The 16,175-nt window shown below is 51.2% G+C and overlaps 1 protein-coding gene across 1 annotated transcript in view; it reads right to left on the reverse strand.

Moving 5' to 3' along the window:
* LOC138246796 (uncharacterized) overlaps nt 1-5,787 on the reverse strand; it is a 55,951-nt gene extending 50,164 nt beyond the window's left edge. The window contains exons 1-2 of the mRNA XM_069201558.1: nt 4,292-5,787; nt 1,973-2,079 (exon numbers count right to left, since the gene is read on the reverse strand). Coding sequence (XP_069057659.1) covers nt 1,973-2,079; nt 4,292-5,787 — 1,603 coding nt within the window. The remainder of the gene's footprint in view (nt 1-1,972; nt 2,080-4,291) is intronic.
* Between the last annotated feature and the right edge of the window lie 10,388 nt (nt 5,788-16,175).

Genomic DNA, 16,175 nt, shown 5'->3' on the forward strand with positions numbered 1-16,175 from the left:
AGAGACTTGGGGGAACGCTGGGTGGAAGGAAATGTGTGGCTCCTCTCAGATTCCACAACTTTCTGTCATCGAAATGAGAGGAAAATGTGTTTTGTTGGCCACATTTTGATGTTTGCAAAGGATTCAGGGTACCAGAACCTGGCCAGAGCCCCACGAGTCACCCCATCTTGGATTCCCCTGAGTTTCTAGTTTTCAAAAATGCGCTGGTTTGCTAGGTTTCCCCAGGTGCCGGCTGAGCTAGAGCCCAAAATCCACAGGTAGGCACTATTTTCTATGAAAAAATTTGAATGTGTCCACGTTGTGTTTTGGGCCATTTCCTTTCGTGGGCGCTAGGCCTACCCACACAAGTGAGAAACCATTTTTATCGGGAGACTTGGGGGAACGCTGGGTGGAAGGAAAATTTGTGGCTCCTCTCAGATTCCACAACTTTTCTGTCACCGAAATGAGTGGAAAACTTGTTTTTTTAGCCAAATTTTGAGGTTTGCAAAGGATTCTGGTAACAGAACCTGGTCACAGCCCCACAAGTCAACCCATCTTGGATTCCCCTAGGTCTCTAGTTTTAAAAAATGCACAGGTTTGGTAGGTTTCCCTAGGTGCCGGCTGAGCTAGAGGCCAAAATCTACAGGTAGGCACTTCGCAAAAAGCAACTCTGTTTTCTTTAAAAAAATGTGATGTGTCCATGTTACGTTTTGGGCGGTTCCTGTCGCGGGCGCTAAGCCTCCCCACACAAGTGAGGTATCATTTTTATCTGGAGACTTGGGGGAATGCTGGGTGGAAGGAAATTTGTAGCAAAACAAGTGTTATTGACCCTTGTCTTTCTCTACATTTTCTCCTTCCAAATATAAGAGAGCGGGTAAAAACGACATCTATTTGAGAAATGGCCTGTAATTCACATGCTAATATGGTCACCCCGGAATTCAGAGATGTGCAAATAACCACTGCTCCTCAAAATCTTATCTTGTGCCCATTTTGGAAATAGAAAGGTTTTCTTGATAGCTATTTTTCACTCTCCATATTTCAGCAAATTAATTGCTGTATACCTGGTATAGAATGAAAACGCACTGCAGGTGCAGCTCATTTATTGGCTCTGGGTACCTAGGGTTCTTGATGAACCTACAAGCCCTATATATCCTTGCAACCAGAGGAGTCCAGCAGACGTAACGGTATATTGCTTTCGAAAATCTGACATTGCAGGAAAAAGTTGCAGAGTAAAACGTAGAGAAAAATGTATGTTTTTTTCACCTCAATTTCAATATTTTTCTTTTTCAGTTGGTATTTTCTGTAGGAAACCCTTGTAGGATCTACACAAATGACCCCTTGCTGAATTCAGAATTTTGTCTACTTTTCAGAAATGTTTAGGTTTCTGGGATCCAGCATTGCTTTCATGCCCATTTCTGTCACTGACTGGAAGGAGGCTGAAAGCACAACAAATTGTAAAAATGGGGTATGTCCCAGTAAAATGCCAAATTTGTGTTGAAAAATTGGGTTTTCTGATTCAAGTCTGCCTGTTCCTGAAAGCTGGGAAGCTGGTGATTTTAGCACCGCAAACCCTTTGTTGATGCCATTTTCAGGGAAAAAAAACAAGCCTTCTTCTGCAGCCACTTTTTAAAAAAATGTTTTTAAAAAACTGAATTTTCACTGTATTTTGGCTAATTTCTTAGCCTCCTTCGGGGGAACCCACAAAGTCTGGGTACCTCTAGAATCCCTAGGATGTTGGAAAAAAAAGGACACAAATTTGGCTTGGCTAGCCTATGTGGACAAAAAGTTATGAGGGCCTAAGTGCGAACTGCCCCAAATAGCCAAAAAAAAAGCCTGGCACAGGAGGGGGAAAAGGCCTGGCAGCGAAGGGGTTAAACACGTAATTTTATAAAGTAAAAGAGGTCAGCGATGGCCGCTAGGTGTCGCGCGTCCTCCATGAAGGAAGGGTGCCTTTTAGCGCCCAAACACCTGAACTAAAGAGACAGCAACTCACCTCGGGTGCCCACCAGGAGACCTGCTATACAAGGACCAGAACGGCTGCGAGCGCCAGGTACGTGACCCGTCCTCCCCGCGCTCTGTTCACGCAGACAGGCCCGTGGGCTAGAAAAGAAACAACATGTGCATCTGGGTAAAGCAGTGGCAACGTCTGAATATTGTTAGCAAATGGTTATGTGTCTGTCGTGCTGTGTGTCGTAAATACCTTTATGTTATGGTCCTGGGTACACCTTCCACAACACAAACAAAAGACCTCAAATTATGTGTTGATGTGTTTGAAGCAAAAAAAAAAAAAAAGAACGACATTTCTGAGACATTTAACTTCCTTTGCGTATAACTTTATCGATCGGGACACATGTCCTCGTGCTCTGTTCTTTTCTTCTACTCTTGAGGTTTTGGGGCTAAATTTAGGGTGACCATTTAACTGGGCACTATATATGGCCAATAATCCATAACTGAAAATTATCTTAATTATAATGTGCAAGTTTCACGTGAGACGAGTTCACGCATTTAAAGTTATAATGCAAATTACTCCATTTATTTTACGTGTGCACAAATATTGATCATTTATCCACTACCGTCGTTTAGTGTCTATCAAATTGTTATAGTTGAAATAGGTTTATCCTACATGAAACGAGTGGTCAGTGACTGATAATATTAAAATTGTAAAATTTTGTGACGGAGCTACAGTGTAAAATCCTCCTTCCAGAGAAGTACGGGCTCACTGCGCTCACTCGGTGCAATGTGGACTGGTGTCACTCGGTGCACTAAGGGCTAGTGTCGGCACATGTGCAGCGCAGCTTGTAACTCACTCCCAGGACTGCACCCACTGACTGTCCCGTGTCACTGCACTCACTCAGTGCACTGCACGCTGGTGTCAGCACATGTGCATCGCTGCCTGTAACTCACTCCCAGTGACCGCACCCACTGACTGTCCCGTGTCACTGCACTCACTCGGTGCACTGCGGGCTGGTGTCAGCACATGTGCAGCGCTGCCTGTAACTCCCATGAGCACACCTACTGACTGTCCTGTGTCACTGCACTCACTCGGTGCACTGCAGGCTGGTGTCGGCACATGTGCACATCTACCTGTAACTCACTCCCAGGGACTGCTGACTGCACCCACTGACTGACCTGTGTCACTGCACTCACTCTGCCTGTAACTCACTCCCAGTGACCGCACCCACTGACTGTCCCGTCTCACTGCAGTCACTCTGTGGGCTGGTGTCGGCACATGCGCAGCGCTGCCTGTAACTCCCACTGACCGCACTCCCTGACTGTCCTGTGTCACTGCACTCACTCAGTGCACTGCGGGCTGGTGTCGGCATATGTGCAGCGCTGCCTGTAACTCCCAGTGACCGCACCCACTGACTGTCCTGTGTCACTGCACTCTCTCGGTGCACTGCAGGCTGGTGTCGGCACATATGCAGCGCTACATGTAAACTGTCCTGTGTCACTGCACTCACTCGGTGCACTGCGGGCTGGTGTCGGCACATGTGCAGCGCTGCCTGTAACTCCCAGTGACCACACCCACTGACTGTCCTGTGTCACTGCACTCTCTCGGTGCACTGCAGGCTGGTGTCGGCACATGTGCATCGCTGCCTGTAACTCCCAGTGACCACTGACCGCCCCTCTTGACTGTCCTGTGTCACTGCACTCGGTGCACTGCGGGATGGTGTCACTCGGTGCACTGCGGGCTGGTGTCAGCACATGTGCAGTGCTGCCTGTAACTCCCACTGACTGTCCTGGGTCACTGCATTCTGTGCACTGCGGGCTGGTGTCGGCACATGTGCATCGCTGCCTGTAACTCCCAGTGACCGCTGACTGCACCGACTGACAGTCCTGTGCCACTGCACTCACTCTGTGCACTACGGGCTAGTTTCGGCACATGCGCAGCGCTGCCTGTAACTCCCAGTGACCGCATCCACTGACAGTCCTGTGTCACTGCACTCGGTGCACTATGGGCTGGTTTTGGCACATGTGCAATGCTGCCTGTAACTCCCAGTGACCGCACCCACTGTCCTGTGTCACTACACAACCTTAGTGCACTGAGGGCTGGTGTCGGCTCATGTACAGCGCTGCCTGTAACTCCCAGTGACTGTCCTGTGTCACTGCACTCACTCGGTGCACTGCAGGCTGGTGTCGGCACATGTGCAGCCCTGCCTGTAACTCACTTCCAGTGACTGCACCCACTGACTGTCCTGTGTCACTGCACTCACTTGGTGCACTGAGGGCTGGTGTCGGCACATGTGCAGCGCTGCCTGTAACTCACTTCCAGTGACTGCACCCACTGACTGTCCTGTGTCACTGCACTCACTCGGTGCACTGCGGGCTGGTGTCGGCACATGTGCAACGCTGCCTGTAACTCACTCCCAGTGACCGCACCCACTGACTGTCCTGTGTCACTGCACTCACTCGGTGCACTGAGGGCTGGTGTCGGCACATGTGCAGCGCTGCCTGTAACTCACTCCCATTGACCGCACCCACTGAGTGTCCTGTGTCACTGCACTCGCCCCAGCCCCACCTACAGGCAGCTCCGGAGCCCCCCAAGAAAACCAGCAGGCGATGGGCGATCCCCACAGCCCCCACGGAGCGCACCATTCTGTAGGGGGGGGGGGTATAGGGTGGGTGGTACTCACACAACGAAGCTCGCTCTTCTTTCTTTAACACAGGGGCCTCGGCGTCCCCTAGGAGAGGCTTGATAGACGTCTGGTATTCAGGGGGGTCGCATCCTGATAGGAGAGGGTGGAGGACGGGCTCCTGGTCCCACATATCCGGGTCCGCCAGGGGAGACTTGATAGACGTCTGGTATTCTGGGGGGTCGGATCCCGATAGGAGACGCTGGAGGACGGACGCCTGGTCCCTTCTCTCGGGGTCCCCTAGGAGAGGCTTGATAGACGTCTGGTATTCAGGGACGGGCTCCTGGTCCCTTCTCTCGGGGTCGGGGGGCTCGGTCTCCACTAGGAGAGACTCTCCGGTCACAGACATGTGGTCCCAACCCCAGGGGTCTCCCCCCCGCTCCTCCTTTACACTGTAGCATCTCACTGTGGACGCCGCTCCCTTCAAGAGGTCCGCAAAGCTCTCCAAGAGGCTCCGGGCGGCCTCGGGGAGCTTTCTCTCGTCCACAGTTTCACCGTGAAATGTCAGGACAGCGTCTTGTGCTCTCGTCACAAACCCTGCTAGTTCTGTGCAGAGCGGGGAGTCCTCGGACGTGCACCCCGCGGCGCCGGGTGTCAGGACACATTGTTCTGCTGCTGTCAGGACCCCTGTAACTCCCGTCAAGAGGCGCTGCACGGTCTCTGCGGGGCCCCCCTGGCCCGTGCTGTCTCCTCTCTGCACCAGGGTTAGTGAGTAATCTCCCAGGGCCTCCTGTCCTCTCGTCGAGAGCTCTGAAAGGTCTCTCAAGAGGCCCTCGACGCTCTCACACTTCTCCTGGTCCTCGGGGTTTATTCCCTCTTCAGGGACTGTAGCGCGCAATCTCCGGACGGACGATAGCGCTTCGCTCACAAACTCGTGAAGCCGCGTCAAGAGGCTCTGGACGGCCGCAGACGTCTCCCCCTGACCCGAGGTTGTAAGGTAAGATGTCAGGAGACGCACTTTCTCACTCTCTGATAGTCCTGCGTTGCTTTCCAAGAGCCGCTGGACAACCGCTTCTACAGCCCCCCGGACAGCCTCCTGCGCTGACCCCAAGAGGGCTTCTAGTGCTTCGAAGAGGCGCTCGGCGGCCTCAGTCGTCTCCTCCTGTTTCACGAGGTCTCCTCCAAGTTCCATGGGGTCTCTTCTCCGCCCGGCGGTGTCTTCTCTCTGCTCCATGGTGAGAGGGTCCCTTACACATTACACAGCGGCTCTCCACCCAGCGCCTAGAAGAGAAATGTATCTTCCAATGGAGGCAGCGCAGGCTCGGGTTCCCTGGCAGCCGCTATCTCTCATTGGTTGAAAATGTGAACAGCCCTGTAGTTTCCTCCACTGCCAGTTACGTGACATTTACAATGCAGTGCGTTTCGCATTTGCTCGAGTTAGAAAGTGTTGTAAACTCCTGAGGCCCCTCTCCCTGCAGAACTTTACTACCTTTAAAGAAGGGGAGGGGCGAGCAGGTGTGGGGATGGGAGAAACTTACAAATAAATAATAAAAACAAGCATTTGCAATGCAACGGGTCTGGCATTTGCTCGAGTTAGAGCTATTAGCATTGTAAACTACAAAGGTCCCTCTCCCTGCAGAACATTTACTATCTTTAAAGAAGGGGAGGGGCGAGCAGGTGTGGGGACGGGAGGAACTTACAAATAAATATTAAAAACAAGCATTTACAATGCAACAGGTCTCGCATTTGCCCGAGTTAGACCTATTAGCGTTGTAAACTCCTAAGATCCATCTCCCTGCAGAACTTTACCACCTTTAAAGAAGGGGAGGGGCGATCAGGGGTGGTGATAGGGACGGGGAAATTATCAATCAATAATAACAAAAAAAAACGAGCGAGCGCTTGCATGAACTATACAATTAAAGTGGTAGTCATGAAAATCGCTCGATTACTGCCCAGCGAGATCATGCTGGTAGGAAATAAAAAGAAAACATGGAGCCTCCTCTGTTTTCAGTAGTTGGCCGGTGCGTTTGAGGAGGGCTAAACGCCGACATTGGAAGGATGAAAAGCTAAATGCTCCCTATCAGCCATCGAACTTGTGACCTTTATTTAGCAATTACACAAAGATTGTGGTAGTAGGTTCTCACGCCTGAGCCTGTTTCGCAAAGTTTAAAAGCGGTTGAATTAAACAGATAAACACACCAATCCTTTGCGCAATGGTCGTATTTTAGAGGGGCATTTATGAAAGATTTTGCAGCTCTTCCTGATTACTATTAAGACATCAATAGGTCTGATTTCATATTTACTGTTTCCAGACCGCTCCTTCCCAGCAGGTCGCCTACGTTTTTTTCAAAAACCTACAACTGCTGCTCTTCATATTAACACATTTTAGCGACCAATTGCAGCTCCTAACACCGGAAGTAAATGGAGAACGTGGCCAATCAGAGCCCTCTGCTGCCTGTACCCAACCTGAGTACGCTAACCCTAGTCAGATTTTTTTGCTTTGCCAGTCTGTAACGTGTTGTAAAGCTTTTACAGTGAATTCCAATAATGGCTTCCTGGGTTACCCTAGTGATGGTGGTGACAGCAGGTGTGACTTGCTGGGGTTTGAAGAACACGCTGCTGCATACACGGATAGGGACGGGGGAGTGTAGGAGGCTGGCCTGGCTTATAGTGGGTACCTTGTGGTACTTACACCCTGTGCCAGGTCCAGTTATCCCTTATTAGTAGATTAGTAGTGTTCTAGCAGTTTAGGCTGATAGAGGTAGCTATCGCAGAGCAGCATAAGCTTAACTAGGAGACATGCAAAGCTCCTACTATACCACGTATATCATATAGCAATATATCATAAGAATCACAATACTCAGAGTTACTAAAAATAAAGGTACTTTATTTTACTGACAATGTGCCAAAAATATCTCAGAGGATATACTCCCTTAGGGGGTAAGTTAAATACACACAATATACACACAGACCAAAATCAGGTAATTAAAACACTTAGAAAAGTAGGGGAAACACTGTAGAACACAATAGAATGCAATAGGAGACAATAAGCCTAGGGGCAACAAAAACCATATACTCCAAAAGCGGAGGGCGAACCTTGAATGGACCCCAAGCCTAGTGTAGGGTGTAGAGGGTCACTGGGAGTGTAAGAAAACACTAAGGGGGTCATTACGACCCTGGCGGCCGGCGGTATGTTGGCTGTAACACCGCCAACAGGCTGGCGGTGTTCCGCCAGCAATTATGACCATGGCGGAATTGTCAGGGCCATACCGCCGGCCCCTCCATTTTCCCACCAGGATTCCGCCTGGCGGTCATAATCCCCAGGGCAGCGGTGCAAGCACCGCTGCCCTGGGGATTATGAGTCCTCGACCGCCGGCCTGTCCATGGCGGTACTGTGAGAAGGTAGCCTCTTTCTAGCCTTGTTACCCCCACTTTTGGCCTGTTTGTGAGTGTATGTCAGGGTGTTTGTCACTGTTTTCACTGTCTCACTGGGATCCTGATAGCCAGGCCTCAGTGCTCATAGTGAAAACACTATGGTTTCAGTATGTTTGTTATGTGTCACTGGGATCCTGCTGGTCAGGACCCCAGTGCTCATAGGTTTGTGGCCTATATGTATGTGTCACTGGGACCCTGTCACACAGGGCCCCAGTGCTCATAGGTGTGCATGTATATGTTCCCTGTGTGGTGCCTAACTGTCTCACTGAGGCTCTGCTAACCAGAACCTCAGTGGTTATGCTCTCTCATTACTTTCAAATTGTCACTAACAGGCTAGTGACCAATTTTTACCAATTTACATTGGCTTACTGGAACACCCTTATAATTCCCTAGTATATGGTACTGAGGTACCCAGGGTATTGGGGTTCCAGGAGATCCCTATGGGCTGCAGCATTTCTTTTGCCACCCATAGGGAGCTCTGACAATTCTTACACAGGCCTGCCACTGCAGCCTGAGTGAAATAACGTCCACGTTATTTCACAGCCATTTTACACTGCACTTAAGTAACTTATAAGTCACCTATATGTCTAACCTTTACCTGGTAAAGGTTAGGTGCAAAGTTACTTAGTGTGAGGGCACCCTGGCACTAGCCAAGGTGCCCCCACATTGTTCAGAGCCAATTCCCTGAACTTTGTGAGTGCGGGGACACCATTACACGCGTGCACTACATATAGGTCACTACCTATATGTAGCTTCACCATGGTAACTCCGAATATGGCCATGTAACATGTCTATGATCATGGAATTGCCCCCTCTATACCATCCTGGCATGGTTGGCACAATCCCATGATCCCAGTGGTCTGTAGCACAGACCCTGGTACTGCCAAACTGCCCTTCCTGGGGTTTCACTGCAGCTGCTGCTGCTGCCAACCCCTCAGACAGGCAGCTGCCCTCCTGGGGTCCAGCCAGGCCTGGCCCAGGATGGCAGAACAAAGAACTTCCTCTGAGAGAGGGTGTGACACCCTCTCCCTTTGGAAAATGGTGTGAAGGCAGGGGAGGAGTAGCCTCCCCCAGCCTCTGGAAATGCTTTGTTGGGCACAGATGTGCCCAATTCTGCATAAGCCAGTCTACACCGGTTCAGGGACCCCTTAGCCCCTGCTCTGGCGCGAAACTGGACAAAGGAAAGGGGAGTGACCACTCCCCTGACCTGCACCTCCCCTGGGAGGTGTCCAGAGCTCCTCCAGTGTGCTCCAGACCTCTGCCATCTTGGAAACAGAGGTGCTGCTGGCACACTGGACTGCTCTGAGTGGCCAGTGCCACCAGGTGACGTCAGAGACTCCTGCTGATAGGCTCCTTCAGGTGTTAGTAGCCTTTCCTCTCTCCTAGGTAGCCAAACCCTCTTTTCTGGCTATTTAGGGTCTCTGTCTCTGGGGAAACTTTAGATAACGAATGCATGAGCTCAGCCGAGTTCCTCTGCATCTCCCTCTTCACCTTCTGATAAGGAATCGACCGCTGACCGCGCTGGAAGCCTGCAAACCTGCAACATAGTAGCAAAGACGACTACTGCAACTCTGTAACGCTGATCCTGCCGCCTTCTCGACTGTTTTCCTGCTTGTGCATGCTGTGGGGGTAGTCTGCCTCCTCTCTGCACCAGAAGCTCCGAAGAAATCTCCCGTGGGTCGACGGAATCTTCCCCCTGCAACCGCAGGCACCAAAAAGCTGCATTACCGGTCCCTTGGGTCTCCTCTCAGCACGACGAGCGAGGTCCCTCGAATCCAGCGACACCGTCCAAGTGACCCCCATAGTCCAGTGACTCTTCAGCCCAAGTTTGGTGGAGGTAAGTCCTTGCCTCACCTCGCTGGGCTGCATTGCTGGGAACCGCGACTTTGCAAGCTACTCCGGCCCCTGTGCACTTCCGGCGGAAATCCTTCGTGCACAGCCAAGCCTGGGTCCACGGCACTCTAACCTGCATTGCACGACTTTCTAAGTTGGTCTCCGGCGACGTGGGACTCCTTTGTGCAACTTCGGCGAGCACCGTTTCACGCATCCTCGTAGTGCCTGTTTCTGGCACTTCTCCGGGTGCTACCTGCTTCAGTGAGGGCTCTTTGTCTTGCTCGACGTCTCCTCTCTCTGCAGGTCCAATTTGCGACCTCCTGGTCCCTCCTGGGCCCCAGCAGCGTCCAAAAACGCCAAACGCACGATTTGCGTGTAGCAAGGCTTGTCGGCGTCCATCCGGCGGGAAAACACTTTTGCACGACTCTCCAAGGCGTGGGGGATCCATCCTCCAAAGGGGAAGTCTCTAGCCCTTGTCGTTCCTGCAGTATTCACAGTTCTTCAGCCTAGTAAGAGCTTCTTTGCACCAACCGCTGGCATTTCTTGGGCATCTGCCCATCTCCGAGCTACTTGTGACTTTTGGACTTGGTCCCCTTGTTCCACAGGTACCCTCAGTCAGGAATCCATCGTTGTTGCATTGCTGATTTGTGTTTTCCTTGCATTTTCCCTCTAACACGACTATTTTGTCCTTAGGGGAACTTTAGTGCACTTTGCACTCACTTTTCAGGGTCTTGGGGAGGGTTATTTTTCTAACTCTCACTATTTTCTAATAGTCCCAGCGACCCTCTACAAGGTCACATAGGTTTGGGGTCCATTCGTGGTTCGCATTCCACTTCTGGAGTATATGGTTTGTGTTGCCCCTATTCCTATGTTTCCCCATTGCATCCTATTGTAATTATACATTGTTTGCACTGTTTTCTAAGACTATACTGCATATTTTTGCTATTGTGTATATATATCTTGTGTATATTTCCTATCCTCTCACTGAGGGTACACTCTAAGATACTTTGGCATATTGTCATAAAAATAAAGTACCTTTATTTTTAGTATAACTGTGTATTGTGTTTTCTTATGATATTGTGCATATGACACTAAGTGGTACTGTAGTAGCTTCACACGTCTCCTAGTTCAGCCTAAGCTGCTCTGCTAAGCTACCATTATCTATCAGCCTAAGCTGCTAGACACCCTATACACTAATAAGGGATAACTGGGCCTGGTGCAAGGTGCAAGTACCCCTTGGTACTCACTACAAGCCAGTCCAGCCTCCTACAGGTACACACTGCCATGGAATGGCCGGCGGTAAGGGGACTTGGGGTGCCCCTGGGGGCCCCTGCACTGCCCCTGCACTTGGCATGGGCAGTGCAGGGGCCCCCATCCCCCATGCATAGCCCCGTCACATATTTCACTGCCTGAATTTCGGGTAGTGAAATGCGCGACGGGTGCAACTGCACCCGCTGCACATCAGCATTGCTGCCGGCTCTATTACGAGCCGGCTGCAATGTTGATGTGACATTTCCGCTGGGCCAGCGGACAGTAACACTGTTACCGTCCGCTGGCTCAGCGGAAATGTCATAATAGGGAGACAGAAATACCGCCGGCAGTGGCGGTATTCTGTCTCCCGCGGCCTCGGCGGTCTTTTGAAAAGACCGCCGAGGTCGTAATGACCCCCTAAGTGTGTCCAAGATACCCCACCCCAAGACCCTGAAAAGTAAGAGTAAAGTTACCCTACTACCACAGAAAGACAGTAAAGTCGAGATAGGGGATTCTACAAAGGCAACAACTGAGTGCAAAGCACTGAAGACGGATTCCTGGACCTGAGGACCTACAAAAGAAGGGGACCAAGTCCAAGAGTCACCCAAGTGTCCGGGGGGGGACAGGAGCACACTAAACCCCGGATGAAGGTGCAAAAAGGCTACCTCTGGGTGGAAGAAACCGAAGATTCTGCAACAACGGAAGGTGCCAGGAACTTCTCCTTTGGTCACAAGATGTCCCACGATGTACTGGAGGACGCAGAGTTGTTTCCACACAGAAAGACCGCAAACAAGCCTTGCTAGCTGCAAGAGTCGTGGTTAAAGGTTTTGGGTGTTGCCAGGGCCCAGGAAGGACCAGCAAGTCGCTGCTTGGAGGAGGAGACATAGGGGGTGCTCAGCAATATAGAGAGCCCATGCAGATGCAGGCAGCACCTGCAGAAGTACCTGAACAGGTGTTCAGAAGATCTGAGCATGGCAGTCATCTCTATACAACAAAAGAGGGTCCCACGAAGTCGGAGTCCAACTCAGCGAGTTGGGCAATGCAGGACGGAGTGCTGGAGACCTGGGCTAGGCTGTGCACAAAGGAAGTCTTGCCAAAGTGTACAGAATCCCTAACAGCTGCAGTTCACCCAGTACATAGGATTACTGTCTGGCATGGGGAGGCAAGGACTTACCTCCACCAAATTTGGACAGAAGGGCCACTGGACTGTCGGGAACACTTGGATCCAGCACCTGTGTTCCAGGGACCACGCTCGTCAAGATGAAAGGGGACACAGAGGACCGGTGATGCAGAAGTTTGGTGCCTGCGTTGGCAGGGGGAAGATTCTGTAGACCCACAGGAGATTTCTTCTTGGCTTCCAGTGCAGGGTGAAGGCAGACAGCCCTCAGAGCATCCCAGGGGATTGCGACTCCCCGACCGCCAGCCTTTTTCTGGCGGTCTGAACCGCCAGGAATAGGCTGGCGGTACGGGGTGTCGTGGGGCCCCTGGGGGGCCCTGCACTGCCCATGCCACTGGCATGGGCAGTGCAGGGGCCCCCTGACAGGGCCCCATGCGGCTTTTCACTGTCTGCTGTGCAGACAGTGAAAAGTGCGACGGGTGCAGCTGCACCCGTCGCACGGCCGCAACACCGCCGGCTCCATTTGGAGCCGGCTCCTATGTTGCGACCGTGATCCCCGCTGGGTCGGCGGGCAGAAACCAGGTTTCCTCCCGCCGGCCCAGCGGGGATCTCCAAATGGCCGCGGCGGGGGTGTGGCCGCATTGGCGGCCGCATGGCGGTCAGATCTTGGCGGGCAGCTGATGCCGCCCGCCAAGGTCGTAATGACCTACCTCAGTGTTACAAAAATAAAGGTACTTTATTTTAGTGACACAAGTACTAAATTACTAGATAGGCAATACTCAATTAGGAGGAAAGTAAACACACAATATATGTACAGTAGTAATCAAAAACAGGCATAAAAAGCAATAGAAAACAGTGCAATAGTAATAGGCAATAGTGACCATAGGGGAGCCCAAAACATATATTCTAAAAAATGGAATGCGAATGCAGGACCCCTACCCAGTTATGTGAAATCTGTAGAGGGGAGCTGGAGGAACTAGGAACCTCAAAAGATAAGTAACGCAGTGCCCCCCAGCGACCAGGAAAAAATGAGTAAGTTACTGGATTTTCCCCAACCCACCAAAAGACCTGAAAAGAAGAATAATGTAAAATCCCAGACAAGACTGCAATAAACCAGCCATGGATCCTGAAGGAGGAAGACCTGAAAAAGAAGGGGACCATGTCCAGAACTCGTGGGAATGCCCGGTGGTGGCAGAAGCCACCCGTCTGTGGTTGCAGGAGTTGACCCACGGTAGGACGAAGATAGTCAGCAATGCAGCCCTGGAGTTGGTGAAGAGTTCCTGGAGGATGCAGTCGACATCTGTAGGTAGCTGGCTCTGTATATACTATTTTAAAGTAAGAAATAGTGTGCACAGAGTCCAAGGGTTCCTCTTAGAGGTAAGATAGTGGCAAAAGTAGATAATTCTGATGCTCTATTTTGTTGTAGTGTGGTCGAGCAGTAGGCTTATCAGAGGGTAGTGTTAAGCATTTGTTGTACACACACAGGCAATAAATGAAGAACACACACTCAAAGACTTACTCCAGGCCAATAGGTTTTTATATTGAAAAATATATTTTCTTAGTTTATTTTAAGAACCACAGGTTCAAGATTTACATTAAACACTTTAAATGCAGGGTACTTCACTTAGATACTTTTGGAACTTTGAATAAAACCAGTATCATATACAGTCTTTGTAAAAATGGCAATAAGCTATTTTCAAAATGGAGACAGTGCAAAAATCAACAGTTCCTGGGGGAGGTAAGTAAAGTTTATATGAGGAGGTAAGTAAAACACTTACAAGTCTCAGTCCTGAGGCGTAGGTAGCCCACCGTTGGGGGTTCAAGGCAACCCCAAAGTTACCACACCAGCAGCTCAGGGCCGGTCTGGTGCAGAGGTCAAGGAGGTGCCCAAAACACATAGGCGCCTATGGAGAACAGGGGTGCTCCGGTTCCAGTCTGCCAGCAGGTAAGTACCTGCGTCCTCTGGGGGCAGACGAAGTGGGGTTTATAGAGCACTGTGGGGACACGAGTAGACACACAAACCACACCCTCAGCGGCACAGGGGCGGCCGGGTGCAGTGTGCAAAGCAGGTGTCGGGTTTCAGGTAGGAAACAATGGCGGGACCCGGGGGTCACTCTAGTGGTGCAGGCAGGCACGGGTGGGCTTCTCGGGATAGCCACCACCTGGGAAAGGCAGAGGGCCACCTGGGGACCACTCCTGCATTGAAGTTTGGTTCCTTCAGTTCCTGTGGACTGCGGGTGCAGTGTTGGTTCCAGGCGTTGGGTCCCTTGTTACAGGCAGTCGTGGTCAGGGGGAGCCTCTGGATTCCCTCTGCAGGCATCGCTGTTGGGGCTCAGGGGGGTCGTCTCTGGTTACTCACGGGCTCACAGTCGCCAGGGAGTCCTCCCTGAGGTGTTTGTTCTCTGGATCTCGAGCCAGGGGCATCAGGTGCAGAGTGTAAAGTCTTACGCTTCCGGCGGGAAACGTGCAGTCTTTGAAAGTTGCTTCTTTGTTGCAAAGAAGTAGGTGGTTTTGAACAGGGCCGCTGTTCATGGGAGTTTCTTGGCCCTTTATTTTAGGGCTGTCCTCTGAGGCTTCAGAGGTTGCTGATCCCTGTTGGATGCGTCGCTGGAGCAGGTTTTCGAAGTTGGAGACAGGCCGGTAGGGCTGGGGCCAAGCAGTTGTCGTCTTCCTCCTTATCTGCAGGCTTGTAGGCCAGCAGTCCTTCATGTTTCTTCAGGTTGCGGGAATCTTGTTTCCCAGGTTCTGGGGAGCCCCTGAATACTGAATATTAAGGGTGTGTTTAGGTCTGGAAGGGCAGTAGCCAATGGCTACTGTCCTTGAGGGTGGCTACACCCTCTTTGTGCCTCCTCCCTGTGGGGAGGGAGGCACATCCCTAATCCTATTGGGGGAATTCTCCAAACTCAAGATGGAGGATTTCTCAAGGCAGGGGTCACCTCAGGTCAGGACACCTTAGGGGCTGTCCTGACTGGTGGGTGACTCCTCCTTGTTTTTCTCATTATCTCCTCCAGCCGTGCCACCAAAAGTGGGGGCAGTGGCCGGAGGGGCAGGCATCTCCACTAGCTGTGATGCCCCGGGGCACTGTAACAAAAGGGGTGAGCCTTTGAGGCTCACTGCCAGGTGTTACAGTTCCTGCAGGGGGAGGTGAGAAGCACCTCCACCCAGAACAGACTTTGTTCCTGGCCACAGAGTGACAAAGGCACTCTCCCCATGTACCCAGAAACATGTCTGGTGTGTGGCAGGCTGGCAGAAACTGATCAGCCCCCACTAGAAGTCGGGTTGGTATTCAGGGGGCATCTCTAAGATGCCCTCTGGGTGTATGTTACAATAAATTGCACACTGGCATCAGTGTGCATTTATTGTGCTGAGAAGTTTGATACAAAACTTCCCAGATTTCAGTGTAGCCATTATAGAACTGTGGAGTTCGTGTTTGACAAACTCCCAGACCACATACTCTTATGGCTATCCTGCACTTACAGTGTTCAAAGTTTTGCTTAGACACTGTAGGGGCATAGTGCTCAAGCACATATGCCCTCAAGTGGTATAGTGCACCCTGCCATAGGGCTGTAAGGCCTTCTAGAGGGGTGACTTACCTATGCCACAGGCAGTGTGAGTTGGGCATGGCACTCTGAGGGGAGTGCCATGTCGACTTAGTCATTTTCTCCTCACCAGCACACACAAGCTGTAAGGCAGTGTGCATGTGCTGAGTGAGGGGTCCCCAGGGTGGCATAAGTCATGCTGCAGCCCTTAGAGACCTTCCCTGACATCAGGGCCCTTGGTACCAGGAGTACCAGTTACAAGGGACTTACCTGAGTGCCAGGGTTGTGCCAATTGTGGAGACAAAGATGCAGTTTAAGGAAAGAACACTGGTGCTGGGGCCTGGTTAGCAGGGTCCCAGCACACTTTAAAATCATAACTTAGCATCAGCAAAGGCAAACATTTAGGGGGTAACCATGCCAAGGAGGCATTCCCTTACACAACCCCCC

This window comes from Pleurodeles waltl, chromosome 7, assembly GCF_031143425.1.
Source record: "Pleurodeles waltl isolate 20211129_DDA chromosome 7, aPleWal1.hap1.20221129, whole genome shotgun sequence".
NCBI classification, from domain to species: Eukaryota; Metazoa; Chordata; class Amphibia; order Caudata; family Salamandridae; genus Pleurodeles; species Pleurodeles waltl.